Source organism: Alligator mississippiensis, chromosome 2, assembly GCF_030867095.1.
Source record: "Alligator mississippiensis isolate rAllMis1 chromosome 2, rAllMis1, whole genome shotgun sequence".
NCBI lineage: Eukaryota > Metazoa > Chordata > Crocodylia > Alligatoridae > Alligator > Alligator mississippiensis.
In genome coordinates, this window is record NC_081825.1 from 247,451,340 (window position 1) to 247,466,021 (window position 14,682).

General features: G+C 36.9%; 1 protein-coding gene across 3 annotated transcripts in view; it reads left to right on the forward strand.

The window, feature by feature from the left end:
• Positions 1-14,682, forward strand: part of DPH6 (diphthamine biosynthesis 6) — a 425,610-nt gene that overhangs the window by 106,712 nt on the left and 304,216 nt on the right. For all 3 annotated transcript variants that reach the window (XM_019496211.2, XM_019496209.2, XM_059723009.1), the window contains exon 5: positions 61-179. In XM_019496211.2, the coding sequence (XP_019351756.1) occupies positions 61-179 (119 nt within the window). The remainder of the gene's footprint in view (positions 1-60; positions 180-14,682) is intronic.

Sequence of the window (14,682 nt, forward strand, 5' to 3'; positions counted from 1 at the left end):
ATGAGCATACCATTTGGAATTTACCCATCTAATTTTTTCTTTTTTTTTTCTTTTTAAAAGTTGTAAGAGACTCAATCTACAGCCTTTAGCTTATCTTTGGCGTCGAAACCAGGAAGCTTTGCTCAGAGAAATGATATCTTCAGATATTCAAGCCATGATCATAAAAGTGGCAGCTTTTGGTACGTATCCAGACCATGAACAGCACTATTTGCTCGTGCTTTTTTAAACTTGGTCATAAGAAGTGAGTATAAGAGTTCAGGAACAAAAAGCAAAACAAAAATTGTGTTTTTTAATATAAGATGAAAAACGCTTGTAGGAAGAGAGGAAGAAAGATTTTAAAAATGAGCATTGCCAGAATCTGAATACGTGTCTGAACCATTAATGGAATCAGTGAAAAATATGGTAGACTATGTAAAGGTGGGAAGTTATTTTTCTAACTTAGTTATTAAATTCCTACAATGTTTTGTTTTTTTCTCATAGTCCTGTCATTCATAGAAAATACAAATTAATCTAGATCTGGCTTCAAATGTATAAAGTCCCACAAATAAGTAATTCATAATTTTTATATCAAAGAAATCCATTTTGAAAGATCACCTGAATGTTTGTAAACACAAAAGATGCTCCCAAATGAAGTATTAGAGAGAGGCTTATTGAAGGCATGTGCTCTGTAAACATTAAAAAACAAATGAGAAGCTTATTAATTACTTCAAAATTATGGGCTTCTAAGCAGTTTTTCATATAAAAGTATCAAATGAAGTTGTAAGTATAAAATATGTGCAGGGGACCTTTTCCTTTTAGGGTCACTAGAGTTTTGTGGCCCATTAGATCAATGAATGACCAATATAATAGAAAATAGTCGTACATGGGTAGATAAAAATATATGCCTGATAAAATGTGTTGTATAACCACGGTGTGTCAGTTCTTATTGTCAGCTTATATATGACATTTTCACAATAGGTATCTACTTTTTTTTTCTTCTTCTTTAAATAACCTTCTAAAGCAGAGTTAATTTCTTAGTGTTATATTGGCTGAGGGTTAAGCAATACTAACTTGGGTCTTGTCCAGTAGTTGTAGTGTGGCCTAGAAGAAAACTGGGCTACTTTTTTTTTTCTGAGTCCTTTCATCTTCAGCTGGGATGCCTTGTCACAACCATTTATTTTATAGCCTTTGCTAAGATGATCTCATTTTATTGTTCTCGCTGAATCTTTCAGTGTGGTTAATGTTATTAAAATAACTAGAAATATAGACCTATGTCATTCACTCATAGCTTATTTGAGATGTTCTCATATTTAAGAGCCTTTTTGTTCCTCTTCCTGTTGCACAATACCTGTCTTTAAATAAGAAACAAAAACAAGATGCAAATGTTCTTTATGAGGTTATATGCAGTATCCAGAAAAAGGGATGTTGCTTACATTTTTAACAGTTCTTATCTCAATGTAAGCCAAAAGAATGTGTTTGGAAAAAATATTTTATATGCCTTTTCAGATCCCAGTGATTTTATTTGTTTTGTTAATTGGCTGGTCTCTTGAAATATATACAATTGTCACAAGGATTTTAGTACCTAACTAAATTTATTTTTTTAAATCAAATCTACTAAAAATATACTGAAATTAGAAATATTTGACTAGTATAGAAAATGACTTGAGGGGTTAACATTGTTGATGACCTGTATCATCCCTGGAGCAAGATAAACTTGCCTATTGTACCTCTGAAATTTAAAGTTAAAATGGACGGGGCTGGGTACAAAGAGTGCTTTGTAAAGTGTTCATTTAAAGACCGAATACCATAAATAGTTGTACATAGTAATTAGACAGAAAATTACTGCTCTTTCTTTTCTTTCTTTTTTTTCTTTTTTTTCTTTTTGGCTACAGGTAAAAAGAAAGATCTTATCAGACTCAATTTCTCACCTGCCTCAGGCAGGTATAATTAGAAGTAAGCAAATTTAATGGAGCTTGTGTGCTCTGGGGCCATTCTCCAGTGCTTTGATAATTGCATGCTTTATTAAAGTAGTTTCAAGGTATGAAGTCTGTTTAACATATCAGGTGGCAAATAAGTTAAGATACAGGTTACCTTTTTGCCTTTTAGTTCAATAATCAAGTGTGCTTTTAAGATAGATTGCAAAGAATGCATTAAAATAACAGATTTAAAAGTTGGAGAGGTAATGCATTAGATAGTATGTTGTATAGACATTAAAGCAACAGGCAAACATGTAACTTGAGCTTGACATTCATCAACGATGGCATGCTTACACACCCTCCCCTGTCCTGCTTTCCATCAACTCAGTGCTAGTATTGGAAAGTTGAGGGCTGTCATTTTATCTAGACAACACATAATTATACAAGTAAATGAGTGTTAATTTAATGCATCTCCCTAAATCCGCCTTTACAAATTAATAGAGTAAACTTTGCCAGTGGCTAAAGTTTTCTATCTCTGTATTATGGTGCCTCTCCACAGGATGAGAAACCAATAGAAACACTTACTGAGGGAATGGTTTTTATGGGCAACAAAAACATAGTTACTAACCCATCCACAGTGTATCTTTGTCTCTTCAATTATATAAATAGGTCAGCTTCAATTCATCTCAAGGCTGAAGCATTAAAGGGAATGGATTTTAGAGGTGCCAATAACAACAGATAAATACTCCATAACTCAGCAGCAGACATGAACAATAACACAATATTGTTTAAACAAATGTATCTTTAGCAACTTCTCCATGTTTCCTAGAGCTGCCTAAAATCTGTAAGTATGTGATACTTGATGAGCTTTCCCCTAATGTATTTCTACTTGAACAGAAACTCCAGCAAATTGAAATAATACAAGTTAGTCAGGTATAGCTAAACAATAGTTATTAGTGGCTATTTGTGTTTTACAACTATATTTCATTCAAATGAAGCATATAAAGCCCTATGATGAAAGGTCAACATAATCAATAAGAGCCCAGTTTTGATGCCCTTACTCACTCTTAACCAGTGGTATCATTCTGGGTTAAAGTATTAGTTAGCTCATAGAAGTATATCAGAATCTTTACACTGGGGATGTCAAACTCACCCTGGGCTGTGGGCTGGACCTGGATTATAGGGGCTCCTCCTGGGAAGTGTCTTTGGGGCCAACAGCAACTAAGGTGGGACTGCATTCAGGCAGCAGTGCAGAGCTGCATTTGGGTAGCAGCATGGTTCTGGCAGTCTGCTGCTGGTAGCCATGTCCATTGAGGTCCAGGGACCTCTAATTCTGCGTCGGGCCACACCCCACAACTGCCAGTAGCCCACGGGACTACCAGCGGTTGGGACAGGATGATTCTGCAGGCTTGTTGAGCCTTTGGGCCACATATTTTAAACTGTTGCTATGCACAAGTGATTCACATTCTGTATACGTAATATAATTTCTCTGTCTAATTTTTTATCTCATCTGCCACAAGTCAGAAACCAAACTAGCTATGGGAGTGCACTGAGCAGCAAATGTTCCTTTAGGTATATATACAGGTATGTATTCACCTGTAAGCATCAGGGAGACCCAAAGGAAGATCACATTTTAGGGGATTTCCCACTGGGCTCCCCCTTCTGCCACAACAGTTTTCAATATCTAAGGATAATATGAATAATATATCAATTGTATTTCACTTCAGCACACTAGCTTACATGTAAATCTTGACCTGAGTCAAGAATGAAGTAGAAGCTGTAACTGCAATACATATGTATATGTTGTCTATATAATTCAAATTACTTTAATGTCTTACTTACCATAAAAGCAATTTATCCTCAGCAGGGTTAGTTTTCTTTAATATTTTAACAGTAATCTTCTGAAAGCCTTTTGGTTCACCTTCAGTAAGTTCTATAAGAATTAGTGCAGATTGTTTGCTTGAGGAGGAAGAAGAGAAAAGAAATGGCTTATTCAATATTTTAATCAAAATCAGAATTTTTAAAACTAAAATTTATAGCATACAGGATTAATATGCATTTGTTCAGTCAGTTTAGACTTTGTAGATCCTTCCCATTTTGTTATGGTATAATAATGATCCATTATAGGATTAAGTGTTAGAATAATAACTTGTAATTGTGAGGTCAAATAATAAAAATATTAAGTTGAAAATGAAAATCTTGCCAATGATAAATCCTTTTTTCTAAATTCTAGACCTTTTTAAGATCATAGGATAGAAAGTATGATCTAACACTGTTCATAGATTCATGGATTGTAAGGCCAGAAGGGACCTTGGAAGATTATTGGGTCCAGCCCCCTGCACCAAACATGAAACGTAACTGGGGGTCAGGTGACCCCAGCAAGGTGACTGTCTAGTCTCCTCTTGAAGATTTCCAGGGTAGGTGATTGCACAGAGCTTATTTCATAGTCTGGACACCCTGACTGAAGAAGTTTTTACTAATGGTAAGCCTGAATTAGTCTTCCAGGAGTTTGTGGCCATTACTCTTAATTTTCCCCTCAGGTGCCCTGGTGAATAGTTGCTCACCAAGCCCTTGATGTACTCTCCTAGTGTACTGGTAAGCTGTTACCAGGTCCCCTGTCAGCCTTCTTTTCTCCAGGGTGAAGAGTCTTAGATCCCTCAGCCTTTCCTTGTATGGCTTGCTGTGTAAGACTGATCATACGGGTGGCTCTTTGGATTATCTCAACCTTGTCCATGTCCTTGTTAAAGTGTGGTGTCCATAACTGGATGCAGTACTCCAATTATTTGAGAACAATGGAAGCCAAGTGTATATATGGAATCCTAGGTTAAAGTTATCAACAAGTTTAGGAAAACTTGATATTTTTGTACACCAGCCTTTTATGGAGATGGAACAAGAGGGAGAGGTAGTTAAGGCTCAGTGTAGTTATAGTCTTTTTTTATATAGTACATGTTTGTTGTTCAGATCAAACTACCTACATGTACATGTCTCTTTTGTTCTTTGTTAGCACCACTGCAGTAGTAGGACCTTTGACATCCATGGCAAAACTCCTATTGACATCAGTAGAGAAAGATTTACATAAAAAAACTCTAGGAAAGATTTTGAAACAACTTCCTACTACGCATGTAGTGGCTGGTTATGTAAAAATTTTTGAAGGTCTGCCACTTTCATTTTATGCTAAAATAGTACCAGAGTTGTTCTAAAAACTAGTTCTCATTTTGTTGGAAAGCAGTTTTTAAAGTTTGTCTTTCCAGTCAGGTCTGATCAGATTTGGGGAGGAGGGAAGGAAGGACTTTGTGCTTGGTGCTGTTCAGAGCCAACAAGAACAGTTTCTTTAATAAAATATTTTCATACGCTATAAAGAGAGGAGTTGACAAAATGAATGTCACAAAGAAGGGAGGGAGAAGATAAATCAATATAAGATCTTTTTCATTGTCTTCCAGACTCCAGTGTAAATACAAGTACTGCTTCACATTCATATGAAAACTACATGATAGTTATTCTTTCTTAGCCAGTTAATCGTTATATAAAGTTGCTTTTTCATTGTTTTTTTTCTAAGGTAGCCACTAGATATTAGACCCTTAATGGAATCTGTGACAGCACTTTGCTGTCTATTTTTACTAATGAGAAAAGACTGCTTTTGTTTATTATCATTTTATGTTTGGCAAATAGTATTTTTATCATTTGCCCAGTACAAGATTTTAGTGATTGTTCTCTTGGAAATAAAGCAGACTAAAATATGGCCTTTAACTTCTTTTAGAAAGATCTTTCCTGCAGCAAAGTTATCTTTAATAATAATCTTGCATGCAGATCTTATTACTTTTAACTTGTTTTTATTATTGTATTTTTTGTAGGAGTTGACACAAATGGTTAATCAAATGGATACCTCCCATCCATTTTATTGTTTCCTAACCAACGCATACTAGAGTAATTACGTTTTTGAGCAAAGCTTTGATAATCTGCTTATACTATAATGTATCTGTATTTGACATTTGTGCTTTGGTTATGTTTCCTTAGTACATTTGTGTGCTGAATTCATCTTGCCACACAATTCAGATTAAAAAAAGGAAGGAAGCTCTCTGTTGCATTTGTCCAGAAGACGTGCTGTTGAAGGGCTCATAGTTTTTATGGTAGGAGCCATTTTACTCAGACAGGTGTATGCATTCCAGGGTCAGTGTGGAAAACAGCAAATTGAGTAGGAAAGCAACAGGTAAAAACCATGAAATTCATGAATGCTGTGATGAAACAGATTGGATAAGTGTGCAGAGATTGAGTTGGTGGGTCTTGAAGTGGAGAGAAAACTTGATGGAAAGAGGTGACAGAATATTAAGATAATTTTAGCAGCTCACTATTGATTGTATTTGAGGTTTATGTCAGAGAGGCTAGAAAAGAAAAGTGTGTGTAGTAATTAAGACATAAGATGGTTAGGCCTGGAAGGAGGATCCATGGATAGCAAGAAGAGGTTAAAGTTGAGGTGAGTTATAGAGAAAGAAGTAGCAAGACTTTGAAACAACTTGACTGTTCACTCAGAGGATGAGTCAAGGGGGAAGACACCCAGACTATGGTTCTGAGCAAAGGGGATATTCTTTATATTTTTAGCAGGGACAGGTAATGGAGGATTGGAAAACAGGAAGGAAATATGCTTCACACTGTAGATAAGGATTTCAATTTTGACTATTTTAATTTTAAGTTGATTGCAATATATGCATGAGGAGAAATAAAAACAAACAAACAAAACAAACCAAAACCCCCACAGCAGGCTGATCTGGAGATAATTGGGTGGAAGGAAACAGGTCAGGAGTGCAAAGGTAGGTTTATGTGTAAGCTGGAAGGAGAAGAAAGGTGGAAAAAGTTGATGAAGATAAAATAGATGGCTCAAGGATTTGTTCTGTGAGGAGTGCTTTAGAACATATGACCACTGATGGGCATTGGCAGATAATGGAATGGGCTTCATTTACATAAGGAAAGAAATAGACTTTTGAGATCAAGGCTTGACCAACTGATAAGAAGAACTTTAAAATAGGAGCTCAGGGCAGAGTGGTGAGGAGGGTCTTGGAGAATTCCACAAAATCTCCATAATGAGGTTAAATTTACAAGAGGAGGATCATCTGGAAAATGAGGAGCTGGCCCAAGAGAGAAGAGCACCAAGCACTGGAAGGGCAAGATAGCTTGGTTGTAAACTGATACAAGTCACATACAGTCCAGTTGGAAATGATCTGGGGTAAAGGGGGCAATTTGAGGAATGGGGGGGTGATTTGGGGGGGCAGAAGGGACAGGAACCCATCCCTCCTACTCCTTCCCTCTTTCCTCATCCAGTCCTGCACCCTTCACCCTTTTTCCCTCCCCATCCCCCACTCACTCCACCCCACCCACCTGTTGTCCAGTGGTTTCTAGCTGTTAGTCCAGGGCCATGGAATCCTATATGATACTTAGTCCACCTGGGAGCAATGCTTCCTGGGATACTGGAGGACTGCAATTTTGTGGTTTTCTCTCCAGTGAACACTCAGAAGTAAACTCAAGCTAGGTAATAGCTCAAAGATAATCCTTGTGCAAACTGTCATAACTTTAAGATGCCTAAAGGGCACTTATCACTTGTTAATGAGCCTTAATGTGTGATCATTCAAGTTTTATGTGCTCTTAACATGATTTAATTGTAATGTGTAATATCACTATAAATTAAAGGAGGACAAGACCAGGTCTGTAACAAGATCTTGGACTTTGGAAAGGCTGACTTTAAAAAACAGAGCAATTAGTTAAGGAGGAGGTATTTTGGATTAAGATGTAGGGGAGAGGTGGATTTGGAAACAGCATGGAACTCTTTTTAAAACAAAAAAACAAAAGTACAAGTACTATTGGAAGCTTGCATTCAAAGCAAGATGGAAAAAACTGTAAGGAGGGACTACAGACCTTTATGGATGAAGAAGAACTTCAAACAGAGTGATGTGAATAAGCAACAAATCTACAAGTAGAAAGTGGAACTGAGAATACCCTTCCATAGTCAAAGAATGCAGGAACAAAGCAAGAATGACATTGGAACTGGAATTAGAAGTTTCCTTATGAAATTTGTAGATGATGCTAAACTAGGGGACATTGCCAGTATTGAAGAGAACCAGGTTATTACACACAAAGATTTAGATAATCTTATGAAATGAAACAGAAGAAATGGCATGAAGTTTAATAGTATAAATTACAGTCAGACATTTAGGAACCCATAACTAAGACTTTCTTTATATCAGGGGTCAGCAGAGTGCCAAAACCACCCGCAGCCTTGACTTGTAAGATGTTGGCGTGCCAGGGGCAGATGGTGGGGGAGTCACGAAGGGCCCGATCCTTGTAGTGGCATTGCAATCACAGCCCCTTCCCTGCTGTCCATCCTGATGCATATGTGCCAAGCAAAATGTGCTTGAGTGCCACATTCAGGCACGTGTGCTGGTGGTTGCCTATCCCTGCTTAATATGATGGAGACATATAGACCAGGGTTATCTGAGGAACACAGGGACCTTGGCATATTGGTTGACTGTAGGTTGACCAGGAGGCACCAGTGCAACACAGCTATGAAAAAGATTAACATTATCTTACATTCTGTGTATGTAGTAGAAGCAAGGAGGTACTTACACTATCATATAAGATGTTGGTAGAAAATTATTATTTAGAATGTTGTATGCAGATGAACTTAATCTGAAATGAATTCAAAGAAGGGCCATTAAAATGATCCAGGGAATGGAGAAGATTGAGAGAAGATTAAAGGAATTTGTCTTGTTTAGTTTAACAAAACAGAGATTGAGGGGCAATATGATAACTCTTTAGCAAGCCATTTGTAGGGAAAACATTAAAGAAGGAGAAGAGCTTGTCAGGCTCAAAAACAATGACAGGACAAAATCAAATAGCTCCAAACTGGTTACAGTTAAGATATGTTGGGGAAATAGGAGATTTTTAGCTATCAGATTAGTAGTTTTAGAATGGTCTTCCAAGCAAACTTTTGGAAAGAAGGAAGCTGAATCTCTTTAAGATTGAATTTGCCAAATTTATGTAAGGAAGGAACAAGGAATTCTGGCTTGACAATCAGTGGGTGTTTTCTGTCATACATTTCACAGTCCACAGAGGGTTTTGTGGTATATAAGATGTCTGTTACTCTCCTGTTTCTGTGCTGTCAGTTGGGACCAGGCAGGATTATATTTTTCACCTTTTGAGTGCTACTAACTTCTACAATTTGTTTAGTTTTGTTTTGGTGTGGGTTTTTTGTGTGGGTCTTTGTGCCTTTAAAGAATTGGGTTGTTGGCAAAGTGGAGGGATTTTGACTGGGGTGGGCTGATGCTTCTGTTGGCACTTATAAAATCCAGAGGTTCTTGGCAGAAGTGTCTTGCTTCTGTCCTGTGCCAGTACCCTATGCCACTTACCAAATTTGGGTTCAGGAAGGATTTTTCCTTCTAGTTCCAATTGGAACAGACTACATCTTTTTCTTTTTTATTTAGTGCGTAGTATTTTGATAATCACAATCACTTAGTATTATCTAGAAGTTCTCTGCAGCTTTTTAAACCATAGAAATTTCAGGGCTGTTAAAGTTTATGTGAAAAAAAAATGATTTTTTAGTTGATGAAATAGTAAAAAGTTTCTTCAGAGCTACACTTTTTCAAGATGTTTCCTTTACTAAACAGTGACTCTAAGTTTCCTTTGAAATCCAGACTGTAACTAAAACACAGATAGCTTTGATGTTCCAAAGAATCACAAGAGAGTAAAGATAAAATTAATTTTGTTAATATGAAGAGCTTTCAGATCTTTTATCTTTTAGAATTCTGAAATTTGATAATAGGCTTTATCCTAGTTTGGAAGATATTTGAGAAGCTTTTGAAAGCCACCTTTAGTTAAATCTAATATTAAAAGCATATGCCAAAATGAACAGAGCAGAGAACAGTTCCATTTAATTTAGCTTACCACCTATCATTAGAAGCATTATTTTATCTTCATATTCAACCCCAGCATAATTCTATTACTATACATCATCCCAATGAAGAACACAATCAAGTTAAGTTTATTAAACAGTTTTATACAACAGTTATCAAAGAAATTAAAGTTGAAGATCTATTTCAAGGGAGCTAACATTTGTGTTATTGTACCTCACCTCACCAAAAGTATCTCTTTAGCATTTTTTTACAGTCTTTTTTAGTGTCAATGGTTTGGGAAATGAAAGATCAAATCTATTTTCTCTACTATTGTATTTAACTGTGTTACAAGTGTGCACAATTAATACCACTGAAAAACGTTATAGTTTGTCATTCTTTTTAGAAATAGAAATAGGCTGTTGGAGAGGCACTGTTTAAAATTATGTTAAGGGTTTGATCCAGTGTTGCCAACACAAGACAGATTTTTTTATTGACAATCTGCAAACCTTTACTGAAGAGTAAACTTTTTTACTGACACATGTTTTTATTGATATCTGTTTTACATAATGTAAATGTAACCCTTCTTACAGGCCCTAGACAATGTAGATTCAAATTTAGGGTTTAATGCCAACCATAGTAAAAAAAAAAAAAAAAAAAAATGGTTGCCAGATTATTTTTTTGTAGCTTTTCAGTAAAAACAAAACAAAACAGAAATTACTGAGATGACAACTCTGCTTAACTGCAAAAATGGTTTTACATATTGCTGTCATCCCAGAGGTTCCCTACCCACCCTGCCACCTTCATGTCCCTGACAACCCTGTACCATGCTGTCTCCTCTCTAGCCTTACCCCCACTGGTGCTGCCTGCCCACACCCCCCCTTCCCCGCCATTTTCCTCCCCCCCCTCATCCTGGCATGGACCCCTAAAGAAGAACTGCCTGCTTTTGTGCAACAGTATTACAGATGGGTACAGCTGCAACAACAGTACATGGCTGGGAGGGTGGGGACCATACTTTGAGATAGTGCTTCTTGTTGGGTGTTATACTCCTGTTCAGACACCAAGTTGTGTTGCTGTGCTCCATCTGTTCTTCAGCACTTGCCTCTGATGAGGGATCTTAACTCAAGCTCCAGTTGCTTAGTGTTTTTCTGACCAGTCAGTTTTTTGTGGCCTTTATAGAAAGGAGTTTTTAGGTTTATTTTTCATGTACTGTCCTTAAAGTTATGTACAGTTGGCAACCCTGGTTTGATCCAGCTTTGTTATACTGTATTTACCCAAATTCCAGATGATTTTAAATATTAGACAACCCACTTAATAATTAGATTTTTTTATATGAAAATAATTATAACTTTGTTGTAATTTTCCAGGTAGAAAATCCAATTATTGGAGGGTTGTCTTGAATTTGTCCCTTCCCCTTCTCCCCCCTGCCTGCCCCCAACACACACACACACACACACACACACACACACACACAGCTGCAGTGGAGCAATATTATTTTTTATGCTGAATTGAAAGAGAAAAGGATCAAGCTCTATATATATAATACATATTTTTAAGGTACATTCCAAGACAGAAGAAGACAGTTTTAAACAGAACAACTGATAGGAAGGAAAAGACTTAGAAGAATATTTGAAGAGCTAAGTGATCATTTCCCCAGTTCTTCCTCCGCGACTCGGTTTTTTCTTCCCTGGAGTGGACATGAGGGTGTTGGGGTGAGTAGGGAACCCCTGGAATGACAACATTTTGTAAAATAATTTCTGCAGTCAAGCATGGTTGCCAACTCAAGATTTTTTATTTATTTATTTTTATTTTTACCATGTTTGGCATAAAATACTAAATTTGAATCCGCCCCTTGTCCAGGGCCTGGCAGAAAAGATGGAGAAAAGAGTTCGTATTCTCTTCAAGAACTTGCCCACAGTGCTTTACTGCCTTTTTTTTCTTTTGCCTCAAACTGCATATGATTGATTCCACCTTTAGAGGGTAACTCTTCTGCTTATTAGAAATGTGACACTCCATTAGAAGCGTGATCTGTATTTCTCTTTTATATGCCTCGGTATCTTTCGCTAATCTTCTCAACAGTACTGTTCATTCAGGTCAATACCAACAATAAAACTAAATTCTCATAACTTTAAAACTATTTTCCAAACTTACCAGACAAATGTTGCACAGATGAGATGTAGCACGTGAAATTTCAGGGAGATTAATATTTGTTCTTGTCCTTTCTTTTTGGTTTTTTTTTTTTTTTTTTTTTTTGAAGGGGGCAGGAAATTGAATCATAGAAGTAGGGTCGCAAAGGACCTTGTAGATCTTCAGGTCCAACCCCCTGCCTGGGCAGGAAGAAAACTGGGCTCAAATGACCCCAGCCAGGTAGACATCAAGCCGCTTCTTAAAGACCCCCAGGGTAGGAGCCAGCACCACTTCCCTTGGGAGTCGGTTCCAGATCCTAGCCGCCCTAACTGTGAAGTAGTTCCTATGGATGTCTAATCTAAATCTACTCTCTAACAACTTGTGGCCGTTATTCCTTGTTATCCCAGGGGGCACTAGGGGAAACAAGGTCTCCCCTGAACCCTTCTGGGCCCCCCTAGTGAGTTTATAGACGGTCACCAGGTCCCCCTCAGCCTTCCTTTGTGAAGGCTGAACAGGTTCAGGTCCCGTAGCCTCTCATTGTAGGGTCTGCCCTGCTGTCCCTGGATCATGCGGGTGGCCCTCCTCTGGACCCTCTCAATGTTGTCCACATCCCTCTTGAAGTGGGGTGCTCAGGACTGGACACAGTACTCCAGTTGGATTTGCTATACACCTTCTGTTGTATAGCAAATATTGATTGAAGTTCATCATGTGTTCCTCCCCAAACTAATGACTGTGGTCCATATAGGCAATTGGATTGTAAGGGTTGGAAGGTATCTAAGGCTATGGACAGAAGTACATTTCAGGTGCTCCAAATTCTGCTCCCATTTGTAGAGCTTCAGCATTTGGAACACTTCAGGCCATAGACAAATGTGCAACCTCTCTGTTGAACTGCTTAAAAATCTCTGTTGTGGTATGCAGTGGTGTGCTTTCCAGCCAGGGGGAGTGACAGGAGGTTGTTTAGGCCTCCCACTCTCCCTTCTCTTCTCTTGTTGGATGTGGGGAAGGGGATTGAACCACTGTTGGATGTCAGAGGAGTGAACAACTCCCTCTTGTGATACGCTTGAGCATACACATGCAACTGCAAGCGTTTGAAGGTGAATCACTTCAAAGATGTTGTTTGTTCTTTCAGGGTAATTTTTAGGGTGCTTCCTAAGAAGTATAAATCTGTTTTCTTGCCTTTTGAAACACTTAAGAGGTACATCACACTGAACTTGGAAGCAGCTAATACTTCACCACAATTAAATAAAATGGAGTGTAGCAGGAAGGGCAGTTTACTGTAGAGTAGCTCTTAAAAATATGACACATTAATACTCTTGCTGGTGCATATGAGATTAAAATCTGGCTCAATATTGTTTATCCAAAGAGATGCACAAGAGACTTAGGTATAGTAAATAAAAACCTGTTTTTCTTGTAGGATTTTTCTTTGTTAAAACCAAAGAAAAAATGACAATATCTATTTAAATCCCAAAATATGCATAAAAAGTTATTTTCAAGTATATTTTCATAGGTAGAATGAGTTGTTAAATTTTATGTTATCTTAAGCAAACATTATGTCATGAAAACAGAACTTGAGGGGGTTTTTTTAGTATCAGTATAAAACGTACCTGAGAAAGTGTGGTTATATTTTAGGGTTTTATGCTACACTGGCATATGTGGAGAAAGTGAACCATTAAAAAAATGCTGCTAAAATCTAAGGTTTTCACTTCTGAAATGCCCATTTCCTAATGTTCATCTGCTCTTTTTTATTTTTCCTGATAGAAAGATATGAATTTGCTGAATTTCTCCATTACTGCAATATTCTATTTCCAGCAGTTATTTTGTGGCAGTAAGCAAACAGTGTGTATCAAGAGATTTTTATGCAACTGTTGTTGATATACCCAAGGAGGTGTTCAGTTCCTGTCAACGGTTTCATCAGGAATTATTGAGGGACTAGAAGTTGCCTTTCAGAACAATTAGATTTTTTGTACTATTACATACTAACTACAGGAAAACTCTTAAACTTCTAAAGTTGACATAAGAGTAAAATTCATTTTATCAGGCACTATTAAAAAAGCATTATCAAACCTTTTGTGATGTTTCTCCCATCATTTACTGGACTGTCTCAAAGAAATAAAGATTCACTTGCTTTCATGACAGCTGATAATAAAGTAACTGATATAATTCAGTTGGGGAGTTGAAAAATGCATTGAAAATAATGGGGCATAACATTCTAGGGTTAACATTTATTCATAGAAGATGCAATTAAATAAAACAGGCATTAACTTCAAGGTCAGTCAGTAAAGTAATAAAATTGAATATTTTAATTGAATCGTAATTGCTTCTCGTTGATACATGCAAGTAAAGTAAAATAGATGTCAGCTCTGCAAATTATGGTTCTTCCTCCTAATTAATTTCTTAATTCTGCATATAGTTATCCAGGGCCTGGGTCTTGTTGTGGGTTTATCCACCCATCCAGCTTTCTTCAGAGCTAGTTATGCTGAAGAAGTATAAGCATTATGTGATGAAATGACATGTAGTAAGGAATTTTTAAATCTAAATAATTATTAGAACCCAAAGTAGTATGTTCCTTCATTTAAGGAAAAATATGTAAAATATTTAAAATTAAGCTAACTTCTGAGATTCATAATCTTATATAGTATATTAGTATATTTCATTATTATAATAATAATAGCAGCAGAATTAGTATATCTAGCTGATTATGAAAGCTTTAATAGATTAAATGATCCAGCAAGATCCAGTTTGCTGATTACTGGTTCTGTTGATACTGTAAATTCTATGAATTCCTA